General features: G+C 40.7%; 1 protein-coding gene across 8 annotated transcripts in view; it reads right to left on the bottom strand.

Moving 5' to 3' along the window:
* The window catches only part of Syt14 (synaptotagmin 14), a 160753-nt gene that overhangs the window by 125695 nt on the left and 7292 nt on the right, over window positions 1–27766 (bottom strand). For 4 of the 8 annotated variants that reach the window (XR_004516695.1, XM_033762244.1, XM_033762242.1 and 1 more), the window contains exon 1: window positions 110–1173. The exons of 1 other annotated variant lie outside the window; for it this stretch is intronic. Coding sequence is in view for 6 of the 7 variants with exons in the window: in XM_033762244.1 (XP_033618135.1) it covers window positions 110–605 (496 nt within the window). In the remaining variant the exon portion in view is untranslated. Of the gene's footprint in view, window positions 1–109; window positions 1174–3725; window positions 3891–11064; window positions 11096–27766 lie in introns of those variants that run through there. 3 more of the 8 variants (XM_033762245.1, XM_010613179.3, XM_033762246.1) reach the window with 3 other exon arrangements.

The raw sequence follows: 27766 nt of genomic DNA, 5'->3' as shown, positions 1-27766 counted from the left end.
TCGATACAGAGATAAGGATAGGAAAGTTGAGAAATTCGGGCTTAGTTTTCTTAAGTTAAAAAAATCAGAAGAAAATGCAGTCATTCAAACAGACATTAGGAGACCTCACCTTTTTCTGGGATTATCTTAGAATACTTTGCAACTTTACTCTGTGCTGTCCCTTTCTCGGTGACACTGGCTTCGTTTTTGTTTGTTTGTTTGTCTCTTCTCACTTGGTGGGATGTTGTTGGATTTGTTTGTCCTTTGGTTTTCCCAGGAAACTTCTCTTTAGAATTAGCTGATGGTGCTGGGGATACATCTTCCTTCACAATGGATTTCTGTAGCCTGTTTCTCTGGCTTGTCAAGACACCTTTTGGAGAACACTCATTTCCTGAACCCATTTCACTCCCTTTAGATCCCTTACTTGTGATTTGTTTTTCAGCTTTCTTTAAATGATCAGAATGCCCTACATCAAGATTTTTATTTTTGTTGAAATGCCCCATTTTCTCCTCATCTCCTACCACAAGCACAGGTTGAGATTCTATTTTAGGATTATCTGTTGCAATGCATTTCTTTTGCTCATACACAATGTTTTTTCCGTCGGAGGTATTCACGTTGCTTTTCATTCCCTGGTATCTTGCCTCCTTTACTTCGTTTCTACCATTACTGTGGATTCCCGAGCCAATTATTTTACCCCTGTCAGTACTTTCAAGGTCATGACCAGCTGGTCCAGCCCGTGGCTTCTGTTTGCTTCTTGCTATCCCACTATTACTCCTGCGGCTTTTCACAGGAGAATCACCAGCATTAGCGGTTTCTTGGAGTTCCGACAGAGCCTGTGGCCCGTCAGGAGCATGTGTAAGCAGCCTCTCTTCACCCGACCCTCGTTGTTGCTTTTGTGAAGCTGGTGTACTGTAACAGTTTACTGCCTTTGCTCTGTGTCCTCCCTGGGGCTGCGTTTCCTGATCAGAGGTGTTTCCGGAGACATCCGGTAACCGGGCATCCTTTAACGCAGAAGAGTCCGCAGCCCCTTCCGCTGCCGCGCCGTCCTCTGCGCGAAGGCCGCTGACCAGACTCGTCACCTGCTCGGCCACTGAGTCCGTGAAGGCGTAGCCGGCCTCCCCAACGGCGGTGGCCAGGTCTCCCACGGCACTGCCGATTGTGTCCACCAGGGAGGACACTGAAGGCAGATTCTGCTGAAAATTTCTGAAAAATGCCATTTTCTATTTCCTTGTTCCTAAAAGATGTGATAACCAAATTTTCTTTTCTCAAAAATATCATTTACTTCGGAACTAGGATTCAACATTTACTTAAACGTTACTACTCAATAGCTCAATACTAGTACTTCACACTGTGGCTTTTAATCTCTGTAAATACAACATGTATTGAGAGCAACACGTTGAAGAAAAGACTCTTCCACAAAAAAATTAAAAATCAAACCACTTGGCTTAAGTGTAACAATACTTTTCCCATTGTACAGCTATCGTAACAGCGGCAAGACAGCATTCTCCCCTCAAATACTACTGGTTTTTATTCTATACCTGAAAGAAGAAGTATAAAAAAGGAGTTTTACTAAGTACTTTGGCTTATTAATATTTGATATAAGGAACTACCCTATTAAACTACCAACACCATTTCAGATGAAGAAAAACATCAAAGGGAAAGCAGCTGAACAATCCTGCACAGAGGTAAAAACAGCGGGAGGGCAGGTGCGCTGCTCTGCAGGAGGCACGGGCAGGCATTACACCCACGTAGTCTCTCCCGATTTGGTAGTAACTACAGGGCAAACGCTGTTCCTATTTAGTAAATGAAAGGAAACAAGACTCAAAAGCAAATGGCTTCCCAAGGTCACCCTAGCTTTACAGGAACACGAAGGGGAGAGGCCAACTTGTCCCGGCCCATTGCTCCCCAGAGGACACTGGGGTTTTCCAGACGGGAACGGGAGACACCAGCACCCTCCTCTGCCCGTCATCAGAGACTCGTAAAACTATCAACAATGTCACGCTTCTCTCCAACTGTTTTCGTTTTAAAAAATACATTTCTTAAATTTTAAAATGTTATTTATAGTAATATGTGACAGCCTTGTTAGTTTTTAAAAAATAAATTTATAAAAATATTTAAAATCTTTCTGTTAGAACTTCTAACATGGTACATAATAATAGACATAACCCACACAAACAAATTAGCTTTGTTTTGTTTTTTGCAGTACCGGGGATCAAACTCAGGACTTTGGGCTTGCAAAGCAGCTGCGGTGCCACTGAGCTAAAGCCCCAGCCCAACAAACGTGATTTTTAAGAGTGTAACGATGTAATCAGACCAAAGAAAAACCAGGAATTCTGACCCCAGAGAGTTACTGCAGGCTGCTGACAGAGGGATCTTTATTTCATTCCATACAAATTATCCACGCACAACACTGGAGCCGAGCGTGACCGGAAAGTACTGCCCTTCCTGACGCAAAAGTTAGAAAACATAACTTACAACAGGTTTGAATAAGCGATGGGGCTGTTGCCTTTTAAATTTTCAGAAAGGAGAAAAAAGCATTTCTCCAGTATATGTACATAGGCTGAAAGCAAGGTTTCTCTGCTGTTATTCCTCAAAACTTTTCTAAATCAATACCTTGCTTCTGTAACTTACAAATTATTGCTGTTATCATTTATATAAGACAGACTTTGGAAATAGCAAATTATTAAAAACAAACATTTTGTGTCAGAAAGAACAATATCATAGCCCTCATCTTTCCTAATTTTTAGTAATACTAAAGTTTAATACTAAATAATGTTTAAAATGAAATAATAATTTAGTAATGCTAAGTAATGACTATGGTACCAAGGGAAGGAATAGAACACTGCTCTTAGAATTTACAAGGGGTGATCAAAAATACAGTAAATGTTTAAATTTTTTGAAATTTTTACAGTAAAAGGCAATGCCATGAATCCCTCTCAAACTACGCGCCCTCAGGTCAGGTGCTTGGATGTCATCTCCTGGACCACATTCGGAAGCACTCTGGGAATCTCTCTGCGACCTGACGGTGAATGCTGCTGCCCAGCCACCGATGGGAGGCCGGGTCTCTCCACACGGTGTGGTTCTCACCCGCCAGTCACCTCATCGGGCACCGTGAAAGGAGACATTTTCAATCTATTCAGGACATCAGTGCAACTCAAAGCGCTCATGAAAGAGGACGTCCAGACTGCTTCAGGGTGTGGCAAGGTGAGGGCAGAGGTTCACAGCCAGGGCGAGCGCTCTGAAGGGATTAATGCACTGTGTCTTCCACGGTAGTCATGTTTAAAACTTAAACATTCGTCAGACATTTCGATCACACCTCATACGTATGCACTAAGTGGCCAGGAAAAGCCCTCTTACCTGAGCAGTACAACTGTCCATCGGCTCAGAATTGAACAGAGCCCACAGCAATGGCTAAGCAGGTCAGACCCAGGGGGCGAGGCCCAGCACACAGGCGTGCGTCTCAGATGCACAAGTGCCGAGACGCCTGTGCCTGTGTATGGTCTCGAAACACACTTAGCAGTGAAGAACAAGATTACTCTATGGCCGCAGACACGTCACCTCGGTGTGATGCCTGAGCAGGCAGGAGCGGCAGAGGACGTGTGAACGTACTTTATTTAATAGATCTGCTGCCCTTCCACAGTGACGGCTCAGACATGAGGCAGCACCCGGCAAATCCAGTCTTTTCTTGTATATATAAAAGCAAAGAACAGTTCGGGTGAAAAGGGAAGAAGCAACACGATACTTACACATTTTATCTTGTGAATTCTTCCTTGTATCGTATCCTGATCCAAGATCTGGAAACCCGCCAACATTTTCAAAACAGAACTTCTTATTAATATAGAGAAAAAGGAGCAGCATCAAGATAATAAACACCCCAACAGCTGACAAAAATCCAACTGCCTCTGGAGATACTAGAGAAAAAAAAGTCACAGCTGTAAGCATTCATTATTCCTAAGGCTACGAATAAGAAGGAAACCCTCATACGTAAGTTAAATAACTGCCTCATTTGAATTAATTTTAAATTGTCATAGTCTAAAATACTTCATAAGAGAAACACTGCAGTGACATTTCGATACATTCAACTGTTCTAAGTTTCTCAATGAATTATGTTGAAATAATTTTTGTAAAGCTTTCTCCAAAATAGGCAGTTAATAAATAGGTAATACACTGAAGAATATTACAAAAAATTTTAACACAAATTAGAAAAGTATTTCTCACGTCTAAGAATTATCGATTCATAAGAACATGTACTGTCATGCTGCCCCCTGAAAAGCTTCGCGGCCCCTTTCTAGCAAACACACGCTGGACCTCTGCTGGCACTCAGCCCCGCAGCCTCTCTTCAGTAAGTCCGCCAGTCAGACAGCTCTCCACGTCCTTCACAACCACACTCCCTGCCTTTGTTTTTGTTTCGTTCACACTGTGCCCCTTGCGTGGGATGGCCAGCTCTCTCCCACTCCGCCACCCCACTCGTCCCACAGCACGACCACACACCAGGCATGGCCACGCGCACAGCTCCTGTCTCCCCTGGACGGGATGGCGCAGGCCGTTTCCGTGTAACAGTGTCACACAGCGTGTCTGGGGCAGAGCAGAGACCACGGGAGCCACATGAGCCCTGGATCCAGTGTTGCAGCAGCAAACCAGTGTCTCTGAAAGTTACAATCTTGAAACAGTATTTTAAGAACCAATAAGAATTAGACATGTTAACATTATTCCAAGCAGGGGAAACACTGGATGTGAAGTCCCAGAGCTGGGGATCACTGTATATCTCAGAAACGGAATGCAATTTGTTCTAATGAGCTATCAAATCCTCAAAAGAATTGGCTCTCAAGAGAACGCATGAAACACCCAGGGAGATTTTACAGAGTGAGAACAAATAAAATCCTCTCCAATTTCTCCAATCCCCACCAATCTCTCTTCCCTGTCAGCTTCCACACTGTTTATTTGTCTCTCACTGCACAGGTCATCTGGAGTTCACACGAACTAAAATTCTGTACACCAAGTCCCTTGAGTGTGAGTTCAGAATGAACTGGAGGCCTCAAATATCCCCACAGACTACAACCTACTCCTTTCCATCAGCTAAGCAGCACCTGACATGCTAACTCCTCCAAGATTCCTCCATGAACAGAAGAGCCACAGTAATCCACACTAATTCCTTTGTTATACATGAAGTCACTGACTGGTCAGTGAGTGCCCGGGTCTCCCGGCTTTCATCATTTGCAGAAGCTGGGTCAACAGCGTTGCAGTAGAAGATGACGCAAGGATGCCCCCGATGTGAGGGAGGAGTGATGAGTTTGGGGTGGGGTGGACGCCAGGCCAGTGCCAAGGGGCAGATCTCGTTACCAGAACTGGGAAATTACATCCAGACACCAGCCCTGTCGGTCTTGGTCTCGGGCTGGGAACACAGCCTGGGAAGAAAACAGTATTTCAACAAAACAAGCCACATATGTAACATAAAAACAGTGGCATGCATGAACCTTGAAGAACGAGACCAAAGTGAAGACAGAGTTGCCACCAACATTTCTGAGAGTTTCCTAAGCAGCGCAGAACCTGCTATGAAGATGCAAAAAAGAACGCACTTCACCATAGGCAACAAGTGATACAGATCTTTTCCTCCGGCCAAGGCCCAAAGCACACCCCGAAACACAATGCCTGAAGTGGCTACACGGGATTAGATAGATATTATGCAGCCTGAAAATCTTGCACTTCTTGAAAAACTAAGAAAACCCAACTCACGTTAAGAAAGCCAGGAGCTGCTAATAGGAATCATCCCAGCACTCTGGGAGGCTGAGGCAGAAGGACTGCATGATCAAGCCCAGCCTAGGCAACTTGGGGGTTTAGCAAGACCGTGTCTCAAAAACAAACAAATGAACAAACACATCAATCTATCTAACGGTGTTCCATAGAACAGTAAGCTCACTCGGAGGTATACGACACTACTCAATTCCCAAAATCTTCTGCAAAAGGAAAAAAGGGCACAAGTTACAGTATTTCACCGGAAAACACAAAGTTGTTTGTCCAAGAAGAATGATTGTTATGTACGCTAAACTGGTTTTGATACTTATCTTTATATTCAGAAATGAATATGTGTATTTACAAAAACAAAAAAAAGTGTGTTTACAAAAACAAACTTTAAAAAAATACTACTTTTTGTCATAATTCAACCTTCAGTAATAGTGGTAAAATTTATCTTAATTTCTACAGATAAGTCAGCTATTCAAAAAAGATAAAAATATAGTCTTATAAAAGTCGAAGCACGAACAAACACATTTTGGCATTCAAAGTATAACAATTTACTTAAGTTCTACTTTACATTTTTCATGAAAGAATATGTCCCAGTAAAGATTTTAAGAAAAATGCCCGTATATGGAAAAATAAGTATTATGTCATAGAACTACTTATCTACTAAACAAATACATTTTTTAGTTTTTATTGTGCCATAACTATAGTCTAAATACAATTTATTTTTAATCAAATTAGTTATAACTTTTAAAATAAATTTTACGAGTCTACTCTCATTACTCATGATATTTTCAATGCAAAATTGAACAAAAAGTACCGATAGGCCTCGTCTGAGTCTAAAACAGAAGGATTGAAGAACACCGTCACGCCGCCGGCAGGAAGGGAGGCTGGTTTGCCCTGCGGAGGGGAAGCCCAGGCCTCCCATCCCTGCAACAGACATGTGAATAATTCATCTCACAGATGCAATTCCACCCCTGACCAAAATGCGCACTAGGTAAGAAGCCAACTTTCATTTTAAAAGAAATACTTCTTTTCTATCTTAAAAGGAGGAAATATTGTACACTTGATCTTAGCTAAAACGCAAGAAACAATAGCAGAAAATATTTTTGCATTTTCATCAGACATCTTTTACAAAATTTTTTAATGGTTTGAACACAAAACACATCATTATCATTGATTCCGAGAAATAATTTAGAAACAGGAAAGGTTTGTGTAAATTTCCTTTTATGGTATTTCAATTACTGCACAAAAAAAGTCTTTAAAATTTTCAGTGTTACGATATAAATGACACAAAACTGGGAAGGTGATACATAACTGAAGGAAAGGATAAAATACACAGCTATTAACTTTGTACTTTTATAGAAAATTAGAAACAGCACTTACAGGTACCTTGATTCACGAACTTAATCTGTTTCGTGATTTTAAGAAAGACAGCTGTGTTTGTGTTTGCTGCCCGATGTGGAGTTTGTGAATGGAAGCAAATTTTGTCAAATGCTTTTGTTTGAGAACCGAACTATGTGCAAACAGAGGTGTTCACGAACCGAGGTACTGATGTAAGCAGATCAGCCGACTGCTAAGCGTCGTGGAACAACAACAGGGGAGGGGTGGGGTGGCTGCCGCAGCTGCGTAAAACCCTGAAAGCGAGGCAGGAAATGCCGGCCCGCTCCCACCGGCAGGTTGGACCGCAGGCTAACAAGCTGCCTAACTCGCTTCACAGGTGAAATTACCAACAGATCGAGTTATGGGTCCTAGAGAACAGTGAGTTAAGGTGAAATTGATGCAAAAATCACAAAAACAAAATTTAACTCAATTCTGAAGAATTGAATTAGAAGAAAATCCAAATGCTTTTAAAGTATGGAACAAAATATCTAATATATCTTAAGCCAAATGCTTAATATTCAGACAATAACATATAATGCATTCATAATATACTGAAATACAAATAATATAAAAGCTCTATCAAGTCTCTGGCAGAGATTTTTCAAGGTAGTCTCAATTGAGGCTTCAAGTTTGCAATTCTAATGAAGTTTAGACTAACACAAACTTATTTTCCTAACAAATCTCCCTATAGCAAAGCATAATCACTCTTTTGAACAACAAATTAGGATTAATGGCCTCAAATTTTTTTCACTGCCTATTCAGTGGGTAAAAATTAGCTGAAACTCATCTATATGCCAAATGGCATGGGCAAGTTCTATGGCCATTCATCCATCTGCTCTACGTTTCCAATGATTCTTTGCTCTTTCTTTTCACTTAAGAGCTTCACAGCTGAGCTACTATAAAAAAGACTTTGGAAATTCAACAGAACCTTCTAGCTAAAGTTAATCTGTGCTGTCAACCACAGCTTCAGACACACTCATTTTCAAGATTGTGACAAACAGAAAGCAGTTTCTTTCACATTCCTTGGAGTGACACCATCTTCCTCCTAGAATTTACTGTTATGCCAACTAGTTCTTTCTGGAAGTGATAAAAACATTCTTTGCTCGTTCTGCAAATATTTCCTGCCAAGCTGGCTGTGTTTTCCGGGGACATAGCCTTTGCTGGAACACCGAGTGTTCTAGGCACATCCACCTCAATCGAAGGCTCACCCACTCTGCCATCAGATGGAGTTTCTTATCTGGGAGACAAGCGGGCCTTGTTCACTTCAGTTAGTGATGACAGGAGCTGTCACAGCTGTGTCCCAAAGCCTCATGCAGTCATAGATGGGGCCTTTTGGCAGTGGCTGGATCTAAGGTATGTGCTGCTAGGACCAAGGATGGATGCTGGGACTATATGTGGTGTGATGCTAGGATTAAGGCTGCCCTCCCTGGGTGTGAGTGCTACCCGCCCTAAGGGTGAATATCCTGGATAGGACAGGGGCAGAAAGAGGGCTGCTGCTTGTCACTTACTGCTTTGCTTCTTCACTGATTTGCTGCCTTCTACCCACCATGAACTGTTTCTTCTCTGCGATGCCCCCCTGCCAGGCCACCCTGACTTGGAGCCAGCCGACGATGGATGGAAATCTCTACACACTGTGAGACAAACCAACCTTTCCTCCTCTAGCTTTGGGTGTCTGGTATTTTGTCTCAGCAACAAGAAAATGGTAACTAAGGCAGGAGTTCAGCATCACTTAAAACACAGCAATCTGGATGTGCAACACTCATTTGCACACCCAATGCACACTGCATGTAAATGTGGAGTTCCACTTGCAAAGTGCTATCTCTTCACACTGCTTCGCTGGTGTAGTATCTGTATCAGCTATAGTGAGCGCAAAAATATCTGCATCTCAAATAAAAAATTAAAGCTCTGCAGACAGACACAATCGCTAATTTCAGCTACAAACAGTTACCGTGCAGTCATGCAGCAAGCTTGGCAGGGCTGGAGCAGAGTAAAGTGCCAGCAACTGGTCGTGCGTGGGCCACATATCTTACATCATTAAAGTATGGGCCAACTTCAGTAAGGAAGTTTCTTAAGTAAGCAGCAGTGCTGCAAGCTAACATAAACCCCAACCAAATCAGCATGAGTCACGCAGCTAAAGAAAGAACATGCCAGTCAAAGCACAATGATAGCTGGGCATGGCGACACATGCTGGGAGGCTGAAGACGGAGGATCACAGGTTCAAGCCCAGCCTGGGCAGCTCTGAGGACTAAGCAAGATTCTGTTTCAAAATTAAAAGAATTTTCTTTGGAAATCTAATATTGTGAAGTTTATCTGCATTAACATTTTTCCACCATCATAAAAGATACTGACATTTGTTTGTTCTTTGTGATCAGAGAAAAGACATTTTGGAATGGACAGTCTGTTTCTACTGTTCTTTAAAGGAAAAACAGGGCCAGGGATTTAGCTAAGTGGCTCTGCCACCTGCCGCTCAAGAGCAAGGACCTGAGTTCAATCCCCGGTACCCCCCAAAATAATAATAATAATAAAGGAAAAACAAAATCCAAGTGCAAAAGACTTCAGGGGTCTCCTACCTCCAGTGTACCCCATATTCACAGTTCTCCGGACACTGACAAACCCCAGCCAAAGTTCACCTTTACTCTTCTCCTGCCCGACTTGTCGGCACTTTATATCTGAAGCCGATTCCTGCAATTACACCAGATCCCCACACAATACGGGAGCCTAATATAATAGCTCTAACAGTCACTGCCTCTCAGCCTGAAGCCTCAGCACCCACTCACAGGACAATTCAGCCTGCGTCCTTCATCTACAACCTGCACTAAAAGCGAGTGAACAGCTTTGCAAAGCCAGCTCTGCGTTTATCAGCAAAATAAAAAATTTTTTAAAGGGCTAGGGATGTAGCCCAGTGTGAAGGCACTGGGTTCCAGTTCAGAAAAGGGAAGGGAGGGGGGGAGGGAAGAAGCAGAAAGAAAGAGAAGGAAAGGGGAAGGGAAAGGAAAAACGGCACAAGGCACAGAGAAGTGAAACGTGATGCTGCACTGTGGCCGCTTTCCTCAGGGCCGCGAAGCCGGAGATTTAGAGGCACGTTACATAATTTAATCACTAAGGAAACTTTTGTCACTTTAAACTGGTAAAAGTGAAACAAAATAAGAGCTGACAGTATAACTCAGTGGTAAAGTGTGTGTTTTAGCATCCACGAGGCCCTGCGCTGGATCCCAGGACCAAAAACAAAGGATGGACAGGAAGAAAAAAGCTTCTTGCTGAAATTTAAAACATAAAATACAAACCTTTATTAAATTTGAGTCTCTTAACAGGTTTCTTTTTTTGCTAACCATAGGGACAGGTGCCTTTGTCAGTGGGAAGGTCTGAGAAGTATTAAGTGTACAAGAAACTACTGAAAACGCAGCAAGCGAGAGAAAGCTGAATACGACAAATGTGATCTCCAAATACAGGAACCCCGTAGAGCACTGCAGGGCAACTGATCCTGACTCGGGAAATCAGGGAAGGCTTCTTGCAGGAGATGATTCCTAAATTAGTTATGAAAGACTTAAAATCAAAAGTATGAAGACCCTATAATGTAGAGTGAGAAGAGTATCTATAGTAAAAAGGCAAGAAACAGCAAAGCCCTGGGGGAAGGCTGAGGCAGAACTGCAGGAGCCAGGCAAGGATGACGGCAAGCAGCTACAATCAGGCAGACAGACTGGGAAAGAGCTCTCTCCAGAGCTCACCTTCGGGCGGCCCCACGCACATTGCAAAGGCATACGGGCACACGCACGCACGCGCACACACACATCGGTGTTGGCTTTAAATGTGTTCTCCACTTGCTCCTTTAATGTTTTTTGTCTGATGGTAAAGATAACTTCCTTGGCGTTACGTCACAATCACCTAAAAAAGTGTAAGTTACTTATTAATTCTATGAATATACAAAAAGGTAGCAGTGCATGCACATGCTTCACCAAGATTTCCCACCTGCAAATCCCATGTTCACATCCCAGTCAATGAAATGCAGACTGTGGGTCAAATGCCAAATGCCAATAATTATTTTTTAAAAAACAACCATGGCAGTTACATGGGAAAACATTAGCCCGAGTTACGAAAATACCAACTCTCAACAGTCTACAGAAAGATGTGTGGACACCAAGGAGCAGTCCGAGTCCCCACAAAGCACATCAACTTAGTACTTTCTGTGACATAACGGTTAGCTAAGCACACCAGGAAAATATGCCACGTCTAGCTTTCTTGAATAAAATGTACAACTTCCTCTAATGAAACTGCCATTCAATCAGCAAACTCAGAAGGATCTTGGCTCTAGATGCATTCGGAAACCCGTGACAGCAGGGTCCTGACTCACGGCTTCCGAGACAGCTCTGAGGCACACACTCTCAACAGTGCCGAACTCTGTTCTCACCACTGATGTCCAGGTCTCACGCCCAGAAGGCCACGAGAGTGAGTCCCCGCTAGCAACAGGTGCAGACGTGATGAGTTAGAATAGACAAAAAGGTACAGAGCTGTATCCAAAACTCAGTACTCAGCTCAGCTCAGAGAGGCCACTCTATGGGACTGCTACTTAATACTTTACAATGGCCTGACAGAAGGCAAGAGAATATGTTCATTAATATTGCAGTTGGTACTAAGAACCTGTGGATGGGCACAAATGAAATATACACTAGGGATCTCAATATATTAAAGAAATAATATACCAAAACAAAACAAAGTCCAATACAGCCAACTGCACGGTCGCTGCCCCACCAGCAGGCAGGCAGGGATAAATGGTAATGGAAGTGTAGGCTCAGAGAGATATGTCAGTAAAAATTAAAAATAATATAATGCAAATAAAACAGAAATGTAGTGATTCTAGCCTGTGGAAGGAGCCTACCATGCTACTAGACTCTAACTGAAGCAGTTGTGGTCTTGCACTTCAAAATAAAATTGAGAGCAATGAAAATGTACATAAGGAAACAATCAAATATATTAAATATACATTTAATTCATTAGCATACGTTGAACCATCCTTGAATCACTGGGATAAAGCCAACTTGGTCATGAGGTATGGTCTTTTTCATGATTTGTTGCGTTGTTTATCAGAATCTTGTTGAGGATTTTTGCATCTATCTTCATTGAAGAGATCGGCCTATAATTCTTTTTAAGATGGGTCCTTGTCTGGTTTTGGAATCATAATAATGTTACCCTTGCAGGCATGACTTTGGGAATATTCCTTCTCTTTCATTTTTACTAAAAAGTTTAAAGCTCTTGTACAATCAATGTTAAATCAATGAAATTTTCTTAGTTGTTAATTTTTTATTACTACCTTGATTTCATTGCCTGTCATTGGTTTTTATATCTTTTTGGTTCAGTTTGGGTAATTCATATCTATCTAGGAACCTATCCATTTCTTCTGGATTCTCCAGATTGCTGGAGCAGAGTTTTTCAAAGTAGTTACTAATAATCTTCTAAATTTCAGCAGTGTCTATTGTAACTTTACCTTTTTCATTTCTAAATAGCTATTTTACTTTTGTTTATTTGGATCTTTTTTTTTTAAAGACTGACCAAGGGTTTGACTTTTTTTTTTGAAGAACCAGGTCTTGATTCATTGGCATTATTAGTCTCAATTTCATTAATTCTTGCTCTGATCTTTCTATTTTCCTCCCTTGGATTTGGATTGTCCTTGTTTTTCTAGGACTTTGAGGTGCCTCATTAGGTTGTTTCTTTAGGCTCATTCTGTTTTTCTGATGTGATCATTCACAGCTATAAATTTTCCTCTTACGAATGCTTTCCTTGTGTCCCATAGGTTCTGGTATGTTGTACTGGCATTTTTAATTCTAGGAACTAATTTCTTCCTTAATTTCTTCTGTGATCTACTGATTATACAAGAGAATGTTGTTTAATTTCCATATTTTTGCATAATTTCTGTGTTTTATTTTGCCATTAATTTCTAGCTTCACTGCACTGTGATCTGCTAATATCAATAGGATAATTTCTTTGCATTTACTTAGGGAGGCTTTTGGGGCTAGTATGTGGTCAATTCTGGAAAAAGTCTCATATGATGCTCAGAAAAATGTGTATTTTATTGTTGTTGGGTGGAACACTCTAGTTAGTTAAGTCCATTTGTTCAACAGTTTGGTTCAACTCATACTTTTCTGTTGATTTTGTGTGTGTGTGGTTGATCTATTAGCGACAATGGGGTATTGAGGTCCCCCACTATAACCGTGTTGATATTTAGCTGATCTGCTTCACGCACAAGGCTGAGTATTTGACATGTATTATTTTATTCAAGATTCATAACAACCCTTCTACCCTAACAGAAAAGGGAACTGAAGTGATGTAATTAAGTAATTTGCCCAAGTTCACAAAACTGCATGTAGTAAAGTCAAAGAAAAATCTAAGTGAGATTTATCTCAGTCTGTCTAAACCTATATTGTTTATCAATACAAAATAATATACAGGTGCTCCTTGACTTAATCCTGACAAACCCACTGTAAGCTGAAAATATCCTAAATTGAAAAGCATTTAATACATCTATCCTTCCAATGTAACATCACAGCATGCTGTGTAGGGCAGGGTCCCCAGCCCAGGCCATGGACTAGTACAGGTCATGGCTTATTGGAAACTGGGTGCACAGCAGGAGGTGGGAGGCAGGCCACTTCCACCTGTACTTACAAGCACTCTCCATCACTCACACTACCTGCTGAGCTCCACCTCCTGGTCAGACCATCAGTGCCACAGAGTCTCCTACTGTGAACCATGCATGTGAGAGTTCTAGGGTGCACGTTCCCTATGAAAATCGAATGCCTGATGATCTCAGGTAGAGCTGAGGTAGTGATGCTAGCATTGAGGAGAAGATGCAAATACAGACCAACATTAGCATGAGATTTGACTGCAAAGAAACCATAATAAATCAGCTACTTGCAGACTCAAAGTCCTATCAGTGAGTGGCAAGTGACAAGATGCAAGTGTTTACAGTGGCAAGTAAATGATATACTTTAATTGTTCAATTATTTGGCTGCACCTAGTAACAGCCTTTAAGTCAGAACCTGACTCATTTATTTTAGTCTGTATGTGGCCTGCCCATTATTTTATTTATTATTTCCATCTGTCTCTTTCCCATATTTTGTCCTTGTTTCAGTCACACTTTTGGTAGCTGACAAGCCATCTCTAACAAAAATAGTACAAACCAAACAACAGCAGAGAGCTTCTCTGATGGGGCAAACACCCAATGACAAAATAGCAAAAAACTCTTAAGGCTGCCAAGAAAAAAAAAAAAGCTGGATTTAAAAGACAATGTAAGAGTCCTACCGAAATTACAGATTCATTACAACCGGTGATTCACATTTTCTAAGTGTGCTATGTATAACATGAGATTACCAACTATCCAGTGAAGCTTCAAACTAGCTATTCATGCAACCTTCAAAACTGCTTCACCACATGGAGACCAAGCACTCTGCATTAAAAGGAAAGCATTTGGGGTTTTTTTAAAAAAAAAAAAAAAAAGTGAACACAAAAAACAGAAGCAATTACTGAAGGTCACGATTTTATCAATGTGTCTGTGAAAAGGGCACTTGTTCTTAGTGGGAAATCCGGTTGCTAAAGCTAAGATACCCTTCACTATCTGTGAAGAGTTGATCATGTCTGCTGCTAAGGACATCTGTCTGGAAATCTCAGGAGAGGCTACAGCTCAAAAAATGGCACATGTTCCTCTTTTGACTAGCACCATAACTAAATGGACTGGTGAGACAGCAGCAATGTCTCATTCCTAATAAATGCAAGAGGCAGGATCTTGGGATAGACTCAAAAGCCAGATATATCCAGAAGACATCTCTGAAAAGCAGTCATTTCCTAATGAGGTCTTGATAATATTAACAAAGCTACCTACCAAAAGCAATGTACGAGCACCAAGGCAGAAAACAATTTTTTTAATGGAAAATGAAGACACAGAGAAGCAAGATGCAGCCACAGATCTCAAGCTCACCCAAGGCAAATCCAGGGGGAACTGAGGTGGAAGAAATCAAAAGCCACCAAACTGAATTTTCTCAGATGATAACAGCAGAAATAACAAAGGACATAAATGAGGCTCTAGGAAAAAACTCAGAAATAATTTCATAGATAACTAAAGAGATAATGACCATAATGAAGAACATGATAAGTGAATCTAGATAGATACAGATTTTTTTAAAAAGTAGAGGCGCTTAGGTACGTGATGGAAACCATGACTGGTCCATACAGGAAAGAACTGGATTCCATGAAACAGATTCAAACAGATACCCAGGAAATTAACAATTCCACTGGAGGTATACACAGCAGAATGAACCAATGCGAGGACAAAATGTCAGATATAGAAAACAGGGTTGGGATTAGTGATCATCAAAGAAAAGACTTCTTAAAAATAGCAAGGGATCATGAAAAATCATTCCAATAGCTGCTAGATTATGCAAAGAAGAAAAACATAAGCTTGACTGGAATCAACAAAAAATCAGAAGATGGCACACCAGGACATAAAAAACATGCTCACAGAAAGTAATGTCAGAAAACTTCCCAAACAGAAAAAGAACTTGACGTACATATGAATGACGCATACAGAACCCCAATTAGCCATGAAAACTTAGCCATCAAAAAAAAAAATTAAGGCATATAACAGTCAAGATTCCAGAAATTCAACAAAAGAACAGAATATTAAAAGCTATTTTTTAAAAAAGAATCAGCCGGGGATTTAGCTCAGTGGTTCCACCACCTGCCTCAAAAGTACAAGGTCCCAAGTTCAATCCCTAGTACCAAAAAATTTTTAAAAAGAATCAAATCACCTATAAAGGAAAGCCCTTCAGAATCACAACAGAATTCTAAACATAAACATTTAAGTCAAAGAGAGCTCAAAGTAAAGTATTTCAAGCCCTAAAAGAAAACAAATTCAAACCTAGATTGCTGTACCCTGCAAATTTTTCTTTCAAAATTGATGGAGAAATAAGATACTTCCATGGTAAAGAACATTTGAAGAATTCATGACCACCAAACCAGTGCTCCAGGAAGTTCTGAAGGACATTCTGGAAAGTGACAATGAAGATACAATTCCAAGAATCCCAATAGAATGAGTCTACCAGATAAGCCAGATAATTAGATAGAAGAAAGAAAGGCAACCAATAACAAGGAAATACTATAACAAATATATGACAAATATAAATCACTACCTATCAGTTATAGGCATCAATGTAAATGATCTTAATTCACCAATCAAAAGAAACAAACTGGCAGAATGGATCAGGAAACAAGATCCAACAATATATTGCATACAAGAAACTCCTTTCACTCAAAAAAAAAAATGTATAGACTGAAAGTCAAAGCACAGAAAACAATGCAACAGGAGCCTGGAAACAGCAGGGGTCACAATTATATTTGCAGACAAAGTGGATTTCAAGCCAAGACTTATCAAAAGATACAAAGAAGGTCACTATATATTTGTTACAGGAACATTCCAAGAGAAAGTGACAACAATCATAAATATATATGCACCAAATACCAGCACACCTAATTATATAAAAGAAACATTAATGGGCATGAAAAATAAAAGCATTATTTTAAATAAGCATTATACAATTGTAAGGGGGATCTCAATAACCCACTGTCACAGATTAATCAGCCGAGGATTGAGCTCAGTGGTGCTGTTGCCTGTCTCACAACTGCAAGGTCCCAAATCCAATCCCCAGTACCGAAAACAAAACAAAACACACAAACAAACAAACAAACAAAATCAGTGGAACAAATACACAGATCAAGCAGACAAAAAACAACAACAACAAAAATCAGAGCTGAGCTAAACCTTTGAACAAGTGGACTTAGTAGATATCTACAATATGTTTTACCCAATATCAACAAAACACATGTTCTTGTCAGCTGCACATGGAACATTTTCCAAAACAGACCACATACTAGATCACAGAACATGTTTAAGTAAAAGCAAACATGAAATAATCCCATGTGTATTATCAGATCATAGTGCAATAAAACTGGAAATCAATGCAAAAGAAAACACAAAAACTTCGTGGAAATTAAACACTGTCATGAACAACCAATGGGTCACAGATGAAATTAAAGAAAAAATTAATTTCTATACAAAACAATAAAACAAGGATGCCTTGTCATCACTCCTGTTCAATATAGTACTCAAAACATTAGCTAAAGCAATTAGACAATAGAAAGATGTAAAAGGAATATGGACAGGAAAGGAAAAAGTTGAACTGTCATTATTTGCTGCTGACAATACTTGTTAGTTTAGCAAAAATGTTCTAAGGTATTAAATACACCTTCACCCAAACCCGGCTCCTTATTAAGTACTTGGTTAGGGTACCCACTGGTGACACCTTGCACGTCACTATTCCCACACCGGGCCATGCTGTCAGCGCTCTACTCACTCCTGGCAACAGTGTCATCAGTGCCTTTGTATCAAGATTAAAAGAACCAGGTGCAGAAACTCCAGAACTAATTCAGGAAATGCATCCCAAAGATTCAGTTCCTCTAGAACTACTTTCAGTTTCCAAGTCTGTACTCATCAAGGATCTCCAGAGAAATAGAACCAGTGGGATGTACATGTGTGTGTAAGAGACCCATCTTAAGGAACTGGCTTGTAGGAATGTGAGCTGATAAATCGCAGACTGCAGGGCAGGCGGTGCTGGCAATGGAGGAACCACCAATACCACAGTCTTGAGTCCCAAGGCAGCATGGAAGAACTCCTTCCCTTGGATATAAGCAGCAGGATATACTTATAACGTAACAACAGGTAAGAAAAACTTTAAATACAAAACAATCTACGGAATGTGATCGTTGTTGTATTAAATTCTGTGTATACACACAGAAAGCAGTTCGTGAGCCCATTCTCTATACTACAGCTAGCTCTCGTCTAGGGGAGGTGGAGTTACGTGCCTTGCATATTTCCATAACACTCCTCAGCATCTGTTCAGTTTTTTACAAAGAGTAAGCATGACGATCCCACCAAAAGGCAACTTTTGTTTCATTAATATAACAACAAAACAGTATCTCAGAAGGGTCCCTTCAACCTTGAAACGGAAATGCGGAACACCTGCCAGACCCTGGCATTCAGGGGCACTCAGGCAAGGGCGGAGGGCGGCACCCTGAGGAGACAGGTGGGCGTGGCGGGGCGGAGCTGCCTGCCTCGGCCTCCACGGCCTCCTGCCAGAGCTGCGCGCTCGCTCTCCAGTGCCCGCCTCCACTGCAGGCTGGGGAAGGGCGCCAGGGAACCCTTAAGAATCTAGATACCCTTCCACATTACAAATCTATCAAATATCCTCACGTCTTGGGGACGTTTTGTAAAATACACAAAAACAGACAGGGAAGAGGAAAGAAAAATGAATACTATTTAAAATAAATCTGAGGTTCCACGAGGTATGGTCAATTTAAAACAACATATCACGATTAGGGTAAAAGAAAAAGAAATTTTAAAATAGCAAGTGGATGGTTTAAATTTTTTACTTGCTTATTAAAACTGGTTTATAGCCAGGGATTTAGTTCAGTGGTTCTACTGCCTGCCTTGCAAGATCCTGAGTTTGATCCCTGGTCCAAAAAAAAAAAAAAAACAACCAACCAAACAAACAAACAAACAAAAAACTGGTTTATATACTAAATCGTTTTTTAATATACTTTGAAATAAGCAAATTGCATGCTTTTATATATGGCTTTAAATGTGAGCCCCCCCCAAAAAAAATCAAGACTCTGATAGTTTAATGTAAAAGAGAAAACACGAGTTACAATGAAAATGTAATCATATCTTGGTGTTTAAATAGAAACTGCGTCTTGGATATGTAAAGGAACAAAGACGCTAGTGTAACAATGCCGGGCACTATGGTAACCCTCAACAGATTCTCACGGTGCCCATTAGAGGGCGCCATGCATCTGTCAGCTAACAGAACTAGAGCAACTCTAATCTTCCTCCACGTTTAAAACATAACACACGCCTAACTTTTAACTAAATACAAATACACTACCTTTCATCATTGTTAAATTTAGGTTACAAGGTGAAAAGGATATAAATTCACTTTGCATCACAATTTCTAGAATGTTAAAATATGTAATCTCAGAAATCAATTGTTCGAATGTTAAAAGAGGATGCCTTTCCTTAAGCTGAATTTAAGACTAATTTTCTACCTAAACAAAAATTTTAAATTTTTCATTCATGCACCTAGAGTGTCCAACTTCTAATTCTTCTTAATGATAAAATTTCTATCTTCTCTTCTCAGCTAAATTTCATATGCTGTTCACTAATCTAGGACTTGCACTTCCTGTGAAAGCATAGTTTCCAAGTTTCTACTCTGAAATCTCTGCTCCAGATTTTCACAGTCTATTTAAATACCCAGAATGACCTCATTCTGATAATGACTCTTCCCACTTTCAGTTAGGATAGAGTGGATCAGATTTTGCCTACCATCTAAAAACACTTTTTAAAAAGCCAGACAAAATATATGGAACCACCTCAACTGAGACGCTGGACACAAGCAATTCAGAGAAGCCAAAGAAAAAAATAAGAGGAGCCACATGGCTGTGATTCTCCCAGCTGCAGTTTAGAGAAAGTGGAGAGTACGCTTCCTGGACAGAGAGAGAAAACCCAAGAGCCGGCATCTGCCCGAGCTGAGGAGCTAAATAAACACAGAGCGTGAAAGTTAAAGCCCACACAGCAGAGTACGGCTACCAGCACACTGCGTAGATATGCACACGGGGTCGTGCTGAGGAAGAGTGAGGAGTCCCTGACAGACAAGTTCAAGAAGATAGTCAGCAACTGGCAAGGAACTGCCTAGGATGACTGGAAACTAAATCTAACACAGAGCAAAAACAGTATTCTCACAGTGCAGAAGTGAAAAAATTGACTTTATGGGCGCCGACTAAAGTACTGTGAAGGATCTTGCCTCAGAAAATTACCTTTAGGCTCTGAGTTAGCTTTCCACCACTGTGATAAGGCATCTGAGCACTTAGGCTCACAGCTTCAGAGGTTTCCATCCACGGCCACTTGGCCCCACCGCTCCAGACCCCGTGTGGCCAGGACATCATGGCGGGAGTCAGTGGCAGAGATCTCCGTTCACCTCATGTTGGCAGGGAAAGGAAGGAGCAGAGGTCCTTCTACCCCTCCAAGGTCACGACCTCGAGACCTAACTTCATCCCACCAGGCCCCACTTCTAAAAGGTGCCATCACCTCAAAGAGCACCACAGGCTCAGGATCAGCACGTAACATACAGGCCTTTGGAGCACATTTTATATTCAAACTTTGTTTGGCTAAAGTTTATAGCATTCACCATTTATTTTAATTTCAGAAAGGTCTCAACTCAATGACCTAAAATCAGATCATACTACAGTGAACCTCTGTACAGATGTTAGATCTGATAGTGTTAGTTTGTGTTGCAATTATACAATCACACCTGATGGTTTACGCATTGAAATAGCTAGCACTGCATTATAAACTCTCTTCTTTTTGTTCCTCAATTATAATACAGTTAGTTCGATATACTGATTTATTTTAACTTAGTGTGGAAGCTGGTTATATTATCTATGAATTTAATTTCAAAATGTTAGAACAGACATTACTAAATATTTGCTACTTGACAGCATTGAGAAGTATTTACATTAAAAAAAAAAAAGAAAAGAAAAAGCAATACCAATAAAACTCAAAGATGGTGCCAGGCATGGTGGCACCCTCCTGTAATCCCAACACTCGGGAGGCTAAGGGAAAAAGATCACAAGGTCAAGGCCAGCCTGGGCTACACAGTGAGTTCAAGGCCAGACTGAACTACACAGTGAGAACCTGTCTCAAAAAACAAACAAACAAACAAACAATCCAAACATGGAAAGAAGGATCAGAGCAAAAATGAATAAAACAGAAAATAGCCATACAATAGAGAAATATCAATGACACAAAGTTCTTCAAAACACCAGCAAAACTGATACACCTCTAGCTGCAATGATTAGGAAGTCAAAAGGAGAAGATAAAAGTTACCAGTATCTGGAATTAAAGAGATTACATTAATAGAGTCCACAGTTGTCATCAGTATATGAAGGCATATTATGAACAATTTCATGTCAGCAAGTTCCTTGAAAGACAAAATAATAACTAAGAAGGAACACCGGGCGTGGTGGTGCACACCTGTAATCCCAGCACTGGGGAGGCTGAGGCAGGAGGATCACTGTGAGTTCGAGACCAGCCTGGGCTACATAATGAGTTCCAGGTCAGTCTCAACTGCATAGTGAGACCCTGTCTCAAAAAACAAAAACAAAAAAAAAAAAAAAACAGAAAGAACAGACAACCTGAATAGGCCAATACATACTTAAAATTCACAGTACAGTTGAAAACCCTCCCACAGAGAAAACTTGGGGCCTCTTAGATAGCTTTCCTGGTGAACTGTACCAAATATTTAAGGAAGGAAATATGACTATACACAAATTCTCAGGAAAACTGAGTATTGAATGCTTTCTAATTCATTATCCAAAACAAGAATCACCTTGATGCTAATACGAGATAAAGATGACAAAAAAATAAACATACAAGCCAGTCTGCCTGATGAATAGAGATATAAGAAGTCTTAGCAAACTTTTAGCAATTCAGACCAGCGATATAGTAAAAGGATAACCCAGCACAAAATGTGGGGTTTATCTCAAGAATGCAAGGTTAGCCTAACATGTGATTCACCATACGAACAAACTAATTTAAAAAGTGTTGAAAGTCACCAGGCGTGGTGGCGCATGTCTGTAATCCCAGCACTCGGGAAACTGAGTCAAGATGATTGCTGTGAGTTCGAGACCAGCTGGGGCTACATAGTGAGTTCCAGGTCAGTCTCAACGACATAGTGAGACCCTGTCTCAAAAAAAAGGGGGTTGAAAGTCATTTCTTACAAAATGTCTGGGCACACTGGTACCAGAAAAGAAGATCCTTACTGAAATAAAAACCAGTGACAAAGGTCTACAGCTAACACTACATTACCGGTAAAGTCTGAATTTCCCTGCCCTCCGACTGAGATCACCAACAAGACAAAGAAATCCCCTCGCACTACTTTTATTCAATATCCAAAAGATATTCAGAGTGGGAAAACAAAAGTGGAAAACAGTCTTCATTCACAGACGTAGCCAATTACACGGAAATTTCTTTAGAATCTGTAAAAATGCTATTAGATCTAACAAGTGAGTTTAGCAAAATTGTGCAATGTAAGATCAACTGTACATACAAATCAATATAAAACAAACCCCAAAACCAACTGTATTCCTAGATACTAGCAATGAAGCACTAAAAATTAGATTTAAAAATTCTATTTGCAATAACATTAAATGTTGTAGAAAGCTCCCTCCTGGTATAAAAAAAAATTATAGGAAGCTCAGAAATAAAGCCAACAAGGGCTGGGGATTTAGCTCAGAGGTTCGGCGGCCTGCCTCGCAAGCACAAAGACCCGAGTTCAATCTCCGGTACCAAAAACAAAAGAAAGAAAGCCAACAAGAGATGTGTAAAATCTGTATGCTGAAACTACAAAATATATTTGAGAAAAATTGAAAATAAACTAAATAGTAATATACAGTATATTCAGAGATCATCAGATTCAGTACTGTTGTCAGTTTTCCCTAATTTATCTACAGATTTATTAATACAACTCATTCAAAATTACACCAAATTTTTCTATAGAAATTGACAGGCTGATGCTAAAATTTATATGGAAATGCAAATTAAAAGAATTTAAAAAGGAACAAAACTTAACTTGCACTACTCAACTTCAAGACTGATTATAAACGTACAGTATACTAGTACCCTCCTCATTCACGGTTTCCTTTTCTGTGGTTTCGATTACCTGCAGTCAACTGCACTATAAAATACCTAAATAGAAATTTCAGAAATAAACAATTCATACATTTTAAATTTCACACCATTCTGAAAGCACAAAAAAATGTGTACATCCCACTAGCATATACATGATCTCTTTGTCCAGTAGGAAATAGACCCCTAAATATATGAGCTACCAGTTCTGTACAGGACAAGGCATTTCAGAAAGATCGGCATTTTCAATGAATGATAAGGAAACAACTGGACATTCATATACAAAAAGTGAACTCTGATCCCTACTTTACATCCTATGCAAAAATTACTTAAATATATGTCAATAGCTTTTTATATGCGAAAATAACTAATAGAAATTTTAAAGTCCCACTCACCATAGCAATGAAACACATAAAATATACCAAGAATACAAGAAGAAATGCGTACAGCTACAAAACTCTACTGGGAGACATTAAAAAAAAAGAGACCTACCATACTTCTGAATGGAAAGACAAAGGCATTTAGAAATTTAACTCAATTCCATCAAGATTCTTTTAGGGAGTGGGGCACAAACTGTAGGAGGGGTTACTTGACAAAGTGATTCCAAAGTTCATCTGGAAAAATAAGCATAAGAGAATAACCAAAAAAAATTTTAAACAAGCATGAATGCAAGAAGTCCTTTTCTAGCAGATAACAAAGGCCAGGATAATTAAAACGCTATACTAGTGATTCCAAAAACACCTACCGTAAGTAAAAAAGAAGAATTTAAATAGAGAAACTAACCCAGGTATGTATAATAATACATTCTAACAATGGTGCTGTGAGTTAGCAGGGAATGGGGAGTCACTGAGTCACCCCTGAGGGCATCTTTATCCTATGGATAAATTACCTGAGGGTGACATAGGTCCACCATACGGCAGGTTACCTATAATTCTTAAGGAAGCCTCACGCTGCTTTCCGTAGCCACTATGCTAATGTACCTTCTCCCTCACCAACAGTGCATAAGAAAACTCTACTTTTTTTTTTTTTTTTTTTTAGCAAGGTCTGACTATGTGGCCCAGGCTGGCCTCAAACTCCTGAGTTAAAGCAGTCCTTTCACCTCAGCTTCCCAAGCAGCTAGGACTACAAGCGCATGCAACAATGCCTGGTTTAGATACTTTTTAAAAGCCAGGCATGGTGGCACACGCCTATAATCCCAACACTTGGGAGGCTGAGGCAGGAGGATCACTGCGAGTTCAAGGCCAGCCTGAACTACAGAGTGAGACTCTATCTATAAATAAATTAATTAACTCAGACTAAACTATATCTTAAGAAAAGTCATATTAAAACATGCTGTTCACTCACAACAAAAAAAAGGTTAGAATAAGGTAGAGTCATTTTTACGTGGTTTCAGAACAGCCATCCTTTCTTACACTTGAAGGATATGTTTCAAGACCCCCCGGGGCGACCCAAAACTACAGAGTCCCAACCCGACAAACACTGTTTTTCCGCTACACATACATTTGCACGATAAAGTTACGTACAGTAAGTTAACAATAACCAACCGCAAAAATAAAGCAATTATACGCTGTAATGAAACTGCCAGCACCACCATTCTTGAGCTTCAAAACCGTTAAGTAAAGCAAGGGTCACTTAACTCCAACCCGGCCAAAGCACAGCAGTCAGTCTGACTCCCAGAAGGCAACAAGCACAGACCACTGCATGCGCCATGCCTGCGGTGTAGATACACCGGACAGACCGCCGGCTGCATGGGGTCTGGGTGGGCCGCACAGCAGTTTACCCGGCCACTCAGTGTGGCGTGCAGCTTAAAATCTACCAAGTATTTATTTCTGGAATTTTTCATTTGTTATTTTCTGACCTTGGTTGGCCACAGGTAATTGAAAGTATAGAAAGGGAAACAGCAAAAAGCACAGAACTAGTATATTTTATGCATAAACGTTGATGTAACAAGAGAACGATCTGTTACTGAATTTGCACAGGAGTTAAACGTGGAGGTCTGCTTTTATGCCAGTAGCCGAAGATTAGCGGTCAGAAACTTTCACTCCAGAAGCCACTTTCTTGGGTCCAGAAATCAGTAAAATGCAGACTTCTTATACATATGTACCATCAATTAAATGAATTACTGAAAGGTTTTAGAAGGCTCAAGCTACCCACCCACTAGAAGTTCTCCCACACTTGGAATCTTGAGAGTCACGTCCCCAGAAGGATGGAGAAGCCTCTACAACACACTTCTAAAATGCACACATGTGCAATATGCATTTGGCCCATCTCCGCAAGTTCCAAGACCACCCCACCTTCTTTAAAAAGTTAATAATAATAACCCACACACAGCAGTTTGCTAGCTACACAGGTTTTCACGGAGGTTGCTCAGTTGGTCCTCACAGGAGGCTGAGAGGAGACGCACAGCCCCAGGGCCCACGAGACAGGTTTGGAGCTGAGCACGGTGGGCTCGGGGAGTGAGGCCCTTCAGGAGACGGGGCCTGGCAGAAGATGCTCAGGCCCGCAGGTTCCCCACCAGAACTGTGGGACCCCCCCGCCGCTCCCCAGCGGGAGATCGCTCACCCCAAAGGGACTGTATTCCCCACCTACACTAACCAATGCCTGCCTGATCTTGGGCTTTGAACCTGGGAGCTCTCTGAACTTTTCATCTTTATAAATTTAGTTGCCTCAGGCATTTCACTGCAGCAACTCTAAGTTGACTAATTTTCTATGTGGTGGAAATGAGGCACAAATATCAGTGACTGATTCAGTGGCCAGCCTAGAGGAAACAAACTGGAAAACTCAATCCATGTATCTTGAACCTCAAATTTACATAACTGAAATTTGCATAATTTTCCTATATTCTTTCTAGTAAATACCAGAACGAACAGGTACTTCATTATTTTCTCATTCTGGATAATCAGAACTATAAATGGTTTCAAAGTCGTCTGGTCACTTAAGCAAGACATTCTTATCCTCCACCTGCCTCGCAAGCGCAAAGGCCTAGTTTGATCCACGGTACCAAAGGCGGGGTCTGGATGTGCAGCTCACCTGCCTCGCCTAGTATGCACAGCACTGGGATCAATACTAACATCAAAGCAAAACAAAAGTGAGCTCTAGAAACCCAATCAAAATAAAACTACATTAGGGAAATAAGATGTAAAGAAATGCATGGCAGGATAAAATAATATTTTATTTTTCATTATTATTATTAAAATTAGAATAGGGCCAGAGATAACTCAGAGGTTCCACTGCCTGCCTCGCAAGTGCAAGGTTCTGAGTTCGATCCCCAGTACAAAAAAAAAAAATTCAGTAAAATTATTAGAACAAAGTGCACTTCCAGGAAAACGGTGCAGTGGTATGCAACAACTCGGCCTTTCCAAGATTCAGAGGCCCAACAATGGAAAATAACAACATGGGGAAGGAAAAAAAGAGGGAATTAGATCCTGGAGAACCAGGAAGGACCTGACAGGAAAATGAAAGCCTACAGAGAAACTGAAGGGATAAAATACATTTTTCTCCCCAGCACCCAGCTTGTGGCTCTTGAGCAAAGAGGGTGAAAGCGGGGAACTCCAGAGGGCCTCAGGGAGAAATGACAGGAGGGCTCAAAGCAGCTGCAGGACAGCTTCGCTTCAGGGCCTCCACTGCTATGCTCCCCTGTGACTGGGAGACGACAGCCAAGGAGACAGCCGAGCCGGGACAGGGAGCTGTGGTCAGGCTGGAGAGAGACCGCTGGGGCGTGAGTCAAAGGAACAGGCCCTGTCCCAAGCCGGAGGCTGGGCTCAGCCTGAATTGCTCTGGATTTGAAAGTCGGAACGTAGGGCCCTTGTCCTGTACCTACTGCCTGGGGTGTCTGCAGCAGCACTCTGCAAGGTCTCTGACTGCCTTCTTCATCCACCAGCAAGGGCAGGGAACAGCCTGACTTGGACACTACCCCAAACTGTAGATCCCAGAAAAAAGCACATCTGACATCACAGAGAAATTTCTTTTTGTTGTTTGTTTTTTGCTTTTGTTTTTTTGAGTGCACTGATTTTTAGTTTTTCTTTTTCTCTTCTTTCCTTTCTTCTTTACCATTTCATTGGGGCTTGAGGAATTTTCCTTGTCCTTCTTCCTTCTTTAGTTTTTTTCTTTCAATGTTTTTTAGTCTAATTTTCCCCTCTTACTTTTACTCTTGTATAATTTCTTTCTTTTTTCTCCTTTCTTTTATCTTCTATTTCTCATCCGTTTTTTCTCTTATCTTTACCTAGTTCTATAAACATCTGCCATTCCCCATGATACTTTATAACATATTTCTCTTCTCCTTCTCAAATCAGAGGTTTCAAAATTTTCCTCTTGCATTCCCCCAGTCCCAAACCCCATCTCTTTAATAATTAACCACATACCTTTGTTAATCATTTCATAGATAACTCTGCAAAATTACTGTTGAATTCTTTTCCACTATTAGCAGAAATAAAGCTGTTCCACTTAGTACATATTAACTAAGTCAATATCTAGGTTTCCTTAAGGTCCATAATTACCACTTTCCTCTCTAGGATTAAGAGTGGTGTGTGACAGGTTCTCATGGTGTGTTCCGTCTAATCCGTCCTGGGTGATACTGTAGCTGATGTGCTCGATGTTAACAGGGTCACATGACTACTGCTATTTCTCTGTAAGCCAAAACTCAGTATGCTGTTGTGACATCACCAATGCTGGTTCTCAGAAACGTGGTTGTTGAGGCAGCTACACTGCACCTTCCCCTCCAAATTAACTAAAGTGGTCAGATCATGGGACTGTGGCAAAGGATTACAGTTAGCCACACTCAAAGTACATCACTCAAATGCAACTAAAGAGATCTCTAAAATAGCAACAAAATTCTTAGACGAAAGGACTACTATCTAGAATATGTAAAGAACTCAAAAAAATCAGAACCCC

Source organism: Fukomys damarensis, unplaced genomic scaffold, assembly GCF_012274545.1.
Source record: "Fukomys damarensis isolate Sample0158 unplaced genomic scaffold, DMR_v1.0_HiC HiC_scaffold_11, whole genome shotgun sequence".
Classification (NCBI taxonomy): Eukaryota; Metazoa; Chordata; class Mammalia; order Rodentia; family Bathyergidae; genus Fukomys; species Fukomys damarensis.
This window is presented reverse-complemented; position numbering and strand designations above follow the sequence as displayed.